The 8,115-nt window shown below is 34.0% G+C and overlaps 1 protein-coding gene across 1 annotated transcript; it reads right to left on the bottom strand.

Moving 5' to 3' along the window:
- Nucleotides 1-3,895: 3,895 nt before the first annotated feature.
- LOC310921537 (gamma-aminobutyric acid type B receptor subunit 1-like) lies at nucleotides 3,896-7,688 on the bottom strand. The gene is made up of 5 exons (XM_083881704.1): nucleotides 7,598-7,688; nucleotides 6,954-7,325; nucleotides 6,119-6,247; nucleotides 5,248-5,391; nucleotides 3,896-4,179 (listed from the first exon to the last, which is right to left on the bottom strand). The coding sequence occupies exons 2-5, from the start codon at nucleotides 6,972-6,974 to the stop codon at nucleotides 3,901-3,903; spliced, it is 573 nt and encodes a 190-aa protein (XP_083737830.1). The 5' UTR covers nucleotides 6,975-7,325; nucleotides 7,598-7,688; the 3' UTR covers nucleotides 3,896-3,900.
- Between the last annotated feature and the right edge of the window lie 427 nt (nucleotides 7,689-8,115).

Here is an 8,115-nt window from a genome sequence, read left to right on the forward strand (position 1 = left end):
AAAAATGGGATTTTGGGGGAAAATTTGAGCATTTTGGGAGGAATTTGGGAAAAAAATTGGGATTTTGGGGAATATTTTGGAATTATTTTGGGGCTTGGGGGGAAATTTGGGGATTTTGGGCTTTTTGGGAGGAATTTTGGGGAAATTTTTGGGATTTTGGGAGGAAATTTGGGATTTTAGGGAATATTTGGGGATTATTTGGGGGTTTTCTGGGGGAAATTTGGGAATTTTGGGGGGAAATTTGGGAATTTTGGGCTTTTGGGGAATTTGGAGGGAAAATTTGGGGATTTTGGGGGGAAAATTTGGGCAAATTTTGGGGATTTTAGGGAATATTTTGGGATTATTTGAGGGTTTTGGGGGGAAATTTGGGGATTTTGGGAATTCTGGGAAAAATCCAGGAATTTTGGGAGGGGATTTTTTGGGGATTTTTTTTTTCTGCAGGTTTTTAAATCTGAATTTTTTCCTAATTTTTTTATAGTGGGAATTGGGGGGGATTTTTGGGTGGGAATTTTGGGAATTTTCCACATAAAATTCAGGAATTTCTCCTTGGGAATTTCAGGAATTTTTCCTTGAGAATTTCAGGATTTTTTAATATAAATTTCAGGAATTTTCCCTCTAAACTTTCCTGATTTTTTCCCTAAAATTTCCCTTTTTTTTTACCCAAATCCCAGGAATGTTTTCCCTATAAATCCCAAGAATTTTTCCATGTGAATTTCAGGAATTTTTCTGCGCAAATTCTTGAATTTTTCCTCTAAAATTTCCTGATTTTTCCCCTAAAGTTTCCCAATTTTTTTTATCAAATTCCCAGGAATTTTTCCCTGTAAATCCCATGATTTTTTTTCCATGTGAATTTCAGGAATTTTTCTACACAAATTTTTGAATTTTTCCCCTAAAATTTCCTGATTTTTCCTCTAAAATTTCCCGATTTTTTCTACCAAAATCCCAGGAATTTTTCCCTATAAATCCCAAGAATTTTTCCTCATAAATCCCAAGAATTTTTCCCTATAAATCCCAATGATTTTTCCATGTGAATCCCAGGAATTTTTCTATGTAAATCTCAGGAATTTTTCCTTGAGAATTTCAGGAATTTTTCTGCAGAAATTCCATCAATTTTTCTACGCAAATTTTTGAAATTTTCCTCTAAAATTTCCTGATTTTTCCCCTAAAATTTCCCGATTTTTTCTATCAAAATCCCAGGAATGTTTTCCCTGTAAATCCCAGGAATTTTTCTACATAAATCCCAGGAATTTTTCCTTGAGAATTTCAGGAATTTTCAATGTAAATTTCAGAAACTTTTCCCTATAAATCCCATGAATTTTTCCATGTAAATTCCAGGATTTTTTCCATATGAATTCCATCAATTTTTCTATGCGAAATTTTGAATTTTTCCCCTAAAATCCCGCAATTTTTTCACAAAAATCCCATGATTTTCCCACCAAAACCCCAGGAATTTTTCCACATAAATTCCACATAAAATTCCACAATTTTCCCACCAAAATTCCATTTTTTATTGGGAAATTTTTCACTTATAGAGGAGACCTGACCAGGCTGGGCTGGGGGAACCCCGGGGACACGTTTTGGGAATTATTTGGGGAATTATTTTGGGATTTTTTAATGGGAATTTTGGGGGTTTTTTAATGGGAATTTTTGGGATTTTTTAATGGGAATTTTTGGGGATTTTTAAATGGGAATTTTGGGGAATTTTGCGGAATTTTTTGGGGAATTTTTTGAGGGTTTTTTAATGGGAATTTTGGTGGTTTTTTAATGGGAATTTTGGGGTTTTTTAATGGGAGTTTTTCCATGTAAATTTCAGGATTTTTTAATGTAAATTTCAGGAATTTTCCTTGTAAATTTCAGGAATTTTCCTTGTAAATTTCAGGAATTTTTCCTTGAGAATTTCAGGAATTTTTCCATGTGAATTCCATTAATTTTTCCATGTGAATTTCAGGAATTTTTCCACGTAAATTTCAGGGATTTTTCTGCGCGAATTTTTGAGTTTTTCCTCTAAAATTTCCCGATTTTTTCTACCAAAATCCCAGGAATTTTTTCCTATAAATCCCAAGAATTTCTCCACATAAATCCAAAGAATTTTCCCGGTAAATCCCAGGAATTTTTCTGCGCAAATTCTTGAATTTTTCCACTGAAATTTTCTGATTTTTCCCTTAAAAATTCCCTGTTTTTTAATGAAAATTCCAGGAATTTTTCCCTATAAATCCCAATGATTTTTCCATGTGAATTTCAGGAATTTTTCCACATAAATCCCAGGAATTTTTCCCTATAAATCCCAAGAATTTTTGCATGTGAATTTCAGAAATTTTTCTACGCGAATTCTTGAATTTTTCCCCTAAAATTCCGCGATTTTTTCACAAAAATCCCATGTTTTTCCCACCAAAACCCCAGGAATTTTTTCACATAAATTCCACCATTTTTCCCACCAAAATTCCATTTTTATTGGGGAAAATCTTCACTTGTACAACAGGTGAACCCGACTCCCGTCACAATTCCCCCTCCCCAATTTCTCGGCCTGTTCCGACACCAGACACCTGATGGGAATTTTGGGGAATTTTGTGGAATTTTTTGGGGAATTTTTTGAGGGTTTTTTAATGGGATTTTTGGTGGTTATTTAATGGGAATTTTGGGGTTTTTTAATGGGAGTTTTTCCATGTAAATTTCAGGATTTTTTAATGTAAATTTCAGGAATTTTCCTTGTAAATTTCAGGAATTTTCCTTGTAAATTTCAGGAATTTTCCTTGAGAATTTCAGGAATTTTTCCATGTGAATTCCATTAATTTTTCCATGTGAATTTCAGGAATTTTTCCACGTAAATTTCAGGGATTTTTCTGCGCGAATTTTTGAGTTTTTCCTCTAAAATTTCCCGATTTTTTCTACCAAAATCCCAGGAATTTTTTCCTATAAATCCCAAGAATTTTTCCCTATAAATCCCAATGATTTTTCCATGTCAGTCCCAAGAATTTTTCCATGTAAATCCCAGGGATTTTTCCCTATAAATCGCAGTAATTTTTCCATGGGAATTTCAGGAATTTTTCTACGCGAATTTTTGAATTTTTCCTCTAAAATTCTGCAATTTTTCCCCTAAAATTTCTCGATTTTTCCCCTAAAATTTCCCAATTTTTTCCCCTAAAATTTCCCGATTTTTCCCTAAAAATTCCCATTTTTTTTTTACCAAAACCCCAGGAATTTTTTTCACATAAATTCCATTTTTTATTGGGAAATTTTTCACTTATAGAGGAGACCTGACCAGGCTGGGCTGGGGGAACCCCGGGGACGCGTTTGGGAATTATTTTGGGATTTTTTTGGGGATTTTTTAATGGGAATTTTGGGATTTTTAAATGGGAATTTTGGTGATTTTTTAATGGGAATTTTGGTTTTTTTTCTATGGGAATTTTGGGGATTTTTTAATGGGAATTTTGGGGATTTTTCTGCGTAAATTTCAGGAATTTTCAGGTAAATTTCAGGAATTTTTCAATGTAAATTTCAGGAATTTTTCCACTGAAATTTCTTGGTTTTCCCTCTAAAATTCCACAATTTTTCCTCAAAATCTCAGGAATTTTTTCCTCTAAATCCCAAGAATTTTCCCTGTAAATCCCAATGATTTTTCCTTGAGAATTTCAGGAATTTTTCCATGTGAAATCCAGGAATTTTTCTACATAAATACCAAGAATTTTTCCTGTAAATTCCAGGAATTTTTCCTTGAGAATTTCAGGAATTTTTCTGTGATTTTTCCTCTAAAATTTCCTGATTTTTTCCTCTAAAATTTCCCAATTTTTTCACAAAAATCCCGCGATTTTCCCACCAAAACCCCAGGAATTTTTCCACATAAATTCCACATAAATCCCACCGAAAATTCCCAACTTTTATTTAAATTTTCCTTGAAATTTTTCACTTGTACAGGAGATGAACCCGACTCCCGTCACAATTCCCCCTCCCCAATTTCTCGGCCTGTTCCGACACCAGACACCTGACCAGGCTGGGCTGGGGGAACCCCGGGGACGCGTTTTGGGAATTATTTTGGGAATTTTGGGAATTTTGGGGATTGTGGGAGGGGCCCAGGTGGTTTTGGGGCTGGGGGGAGTCGCGGGATTGGCGGCGCCGCGAGCGGAGCTGGAGCTGCTGCCGGGCCTGGAGCTGCTGCCGGAGCTCCGAGACGCGCTCCTCCTTCTGCGGAAGAGAAAAATAGAGGGAAAGTGAGGAAAAATAGGGGAAAAAGTGGAGGAAAAATAGGGGAAAATGATGGGAAAAATGGGGGAAGTGTTGGGGAAAATTTGGGAAGAAATCGGGAAAAAATTGGGGAAAAAATGGGGAAAAATGGGGGAAAATTGGGGAAAAAATGGGGGAAATTATGGGGAAAATAATGGGAAAAAATGGGGAAAAATGGGGAAAAAGTGGAGAAAATTTGGGGGGAAAATGGGGAAAAATTATGGGGAAAAATGGGGAAAAATTATGAGGAAAATAAAGGGGAAAATGATGGGGGAAAATGGGGAAAAAATGGGGGAAATTAAAGGAAAAAGTGGGGAAAAAATTGGGGAAAAAAGGGGAAAATTTGGGGAAGAAATGGGGAAAATTTGGGGAAAAAATGGGGAAAATTTGGGGAAAAAATGGGAAAAATGGGGGGAAAATTAGGGGGAAAATGGGAAAAAAATGGGGAAAAAATCGGGGAATTATTGGGGGATTATGGGGAAAAAATGGAGAAAATTTGGGGAAGAAATGGGGAAAAATGGGGGAAAAATTATGGGAGAAAAGGGGGGAAAATGGGGGGGGAAATGGGGGAAAAATTGGGGAAAAAATTAGTGGAAAATGGGGAAAAATGAGGAAAAAATTGGGGAAAAATGGGGAGAAAATGGGAAAAATTTGGGGAAAAATGGGGGAAATTAGGGGAAAAAATTGGGAAAATTTGGGGGAAAAAATGAGGAAAAAATTGGGAAAAATTTGGGGAAAAATGGGAGAAAAATTAAAAGGAAAAGTGGGGGAAATTTGGGGGAAAAAAGGGGAAAATTTGGAGGGGAAAAATGGGGAGAAAATGAAGGGAATTAAGGGGAAATTATGGGGGAAAAAATGGGAAAAAATTGGGAAAATTTGGGGAAAAAATGAGGAAAAAATGGGGAAAAATTGGGGAAAAAAAGGAAATTTTGGGAAAAAATGGGGGAAAATGGGGAAAAATGAGGAAAAAATTGGGACAAAGGGAATTTTGGGAAAAAATGGGGAAAATTTTGAAATTTTTTCGCCGACCTCGGCGATGATTTTCTCGAGTTCTCGGTTTTCCTTCTCGAGGAGCCGCGATTTCTCCTCCTCGTTGTTGTTGGTGGAGGAGCCGGTTTTCATCGTGTCCTGCTGCTCCGACTGCCACTCCCCGCGCGTGATCAGACGTCTCATCTGCAGAAAAATAAAATTTAAAATATTTTAGATATTCCCAAATTTTTCCCCAAAAAATCCATAAAAAATCCTAAAAAATTCCTAAAAAAATCCTTAAAAAATCCCAAAAAAATGAATAAAATCCTAAAAAAATCTAAAAAAAAAATCCTTAAAAAATCCTAAAAAAATCTAAAAAAAAAATCCTAAAAAAATCTAAAAAAAAAAATCCTAAAAAAATTCCAAAAAAATCCATAAAAGTCCTAAAAAAATTCCTAAAAAAATCCCAAAAAATTCCAAAAAAACCTAAAAAATTTCCCAAAAAAATCCCCCAAAAAATTCTAGAAAAAATCCAAAAAAATTCCTAAAAATTCTAAAAAATCCCCAAAAAAATCCCAAAAATCCCTAAAAAATCCAAAAAAAATCCCCAAAAATTCCCAAAAAAAATCCTAAAAAAAATCTAAAAATTTTTGAAAAAACCCTATAATTTTCTAAATAAAATCAAAATAAAAATCTAAAAAAATTTTAAAAAAATTCTAAAAAAAATCCTAAAAAAATCCTTAAAGAATCCTTTAAAAATTCCTAAAAAATCAAAAAAAAATCAAAAAAAAGCCTTTAAAAATTCTAAAAAATCCCCTAAAAAATCAAAAAAAAAAATCCCCAAAAAATTCTAAAAAATTCCAAAAAATCCCAGACAAAACCCATTAATAAAACAATTTAAATTTTGCCTAAAATTATTATTTTTTCCCACCTTGGGCACGAAGAGCACGACGAGGGTGATGTAGGAGGAGAAAACCACGGCCAGGGAGGCGAAGGCAAAGGCGGCGTCTTGTTGGGAGCTCAGGATCAGAGTCACCGGGGCCGTGATCAGACACAGAACCTGAAAAATAAATTAAAATAAAATTATTTTTATATGGGAAATTAAAAAAAAAAATTAGGAAATTTTTAGGAATTTTTTGGGAATTTTTTAGGGGGTTTTTTGGAATTTTTTAGGGGTTTTTTCGGAATTTTTTCGGGTTTTTTTCAGATTTTTTTTTTTTTTCAGATTTTTTTCTGATTTTTGGGGGATATTCTTTGGGGGCTTTTTTGGAATTTTTTTGGAATTTTTCAGAGTTTTGTGGGAATTTTTTAGGATTTTTTAGGATTTTTCGGGAGATTTTTTGGAATATTTTCAGAAATTTTTTTTTTTTTTTTTTGGAATTTTTTCAGTAGTTTTTGGGATTTTTTTAGGATTTTTATTTATTTATTTATTTAAGGTTTTTATGGGAATTTTAAAGGAATTTTTAAAGATTTTTTTGGAATTTCTTTGGGATTTTTTGGTGATTTTTTTCAGAATTTTTGGGATTTTTTTTTTTTATTTTTGGAGTATTTTGAAGGAATTTTTTCGTTATTTTTTTCTGATTTTTTTCCCAAATTTTTTCTAATTTTTCCCCCATTTTTTTTCACTTTTAACCCACATTTCCCACCCATTTTTCATGTGACTAAAGTGAATTTTTTAGGACTTTTTTAGCACTTTTTTTTCAATTTTTCAGGAGTTTTTTGATCTTTTTTTCCCCCTTTTTCATGTAAATAAAGTGAATTTTTACCGCCACGTTGTAAATGGCCATTCCCACGGCCCGATGGTCGTTGATTTTCTCTGTGGAAACACTTTTGGTCTCATAAGCCAAAAAAATCCCCAAGAGCAGCAGGAGCCCCTTGAATCCATAGAAAATCCCTGGAAAAAAATAAAATAAAATTAAAATAAATTAAATTTTTCAAAATTTCTCCTGAAATCCCTAAATTTGTCATAAATTCCCAAAATTTGACCTAAAATCCCCCAAATTTGCCTTAAAATCCCCCAAATTTTCCCAAAATTCCTTCTCAAATTCCCCCAAATTTTACCCTAAAATCCCCCAAAAATTTGCCTTAAAATCTCCAAAATTCCCCCAAATTTTGCCTTAAAATCCCCCAAATTTTCCCTAAAATCCCAAATTTTTTCCTAAAATCCCCAAATACCCCAAATTTACCCTAAAATCCCCAAAATTCCCTCAAAATTCCCCCAAATTTTGCTCTAAAATCTCACAAAAATTGCCTTAAAATCCCCAAAAATTGCCTTAAAATCCCCCGATTTTTTCCCAAAACCCCCCAATTCTTTCCCAAAAATCCCAAATTTTTCCCAAAAATCCCAAAATTCCCCAAAATTCCACCTGAAATCCCCCAAATTTTGCTCTAAATTCCCCCCAAAAATTACCTTAAAATCCCCAAAAATTGCCTTAAAATCCCCCAAATTTTTCCTAAATTCACCCCAAATCCCCCAAATTTTTCTTAAAACCCCCAAATTTTTCCCAAAACCCCCAAAATTCCCCCAAAATCCCCCAAAATTACCCCAAAACCGCCCAAATTTGCCCCAATATCCCCAAAATTTGCCCAAAATTCCTTCTCAAATCCCCCAAATTTTGCTCTAAAATCCCCCCAAAAATTTGCCTTAAAATCTCCAAAATTCCCCCAAATTTTGCCTTAAAATCCCCCAAATTTTCCCAAATTCACCCAAAATCCCCCAAATTTTTCCTAAAATCCCAAATTTTCCCAGAATTCCCCCAATTTTTTCCCAAAATTCCTTCTCAAATCCCCCAAATTTTGCTCTAAACCCCCCAAAAAATTGCCTTAAAATCCCCCAAATTTTTCCTAAATTCACCCAAAATTCCCCAAATTTTTCCTGAAACCCCCAAAATTCCTTCTTGAATCCCCCAAATTTTGCCTTAAAATCCC

Source organism: Zosterops lateralis (genome assembly GCF_965231275.1).
Source record: "Zosterops lateralis genome assembly, chromosome: 35".
NCBI lineage: Eukaryota > Metazoa > Chordata > Aves > Passeriformes > Zosteropidae > Zosterops > Zosterops lateralis.

Coding starts and splice junctions, on each gene's coding strand:
- LOC310921537 (XM_083881704.1), bottom strand. CDS start 6,974: ATGGCCATTTACAACGTGGCG. Junction 5,392..6,118: donor TCGTGCTCTTCGTGCCCAAG/GTGGGAAAAAAT, acceptor ATTTTTCTGCAG/ATGAGACGTCTGATCACGCG. Junction 4,180..5,247: donor TCGAGAAAATCATCGCCGAG/GTCGGCGAAAAA, acceptor TCTCTTCCGCAG/AAGGAGGAGCGCGTCTCGGA.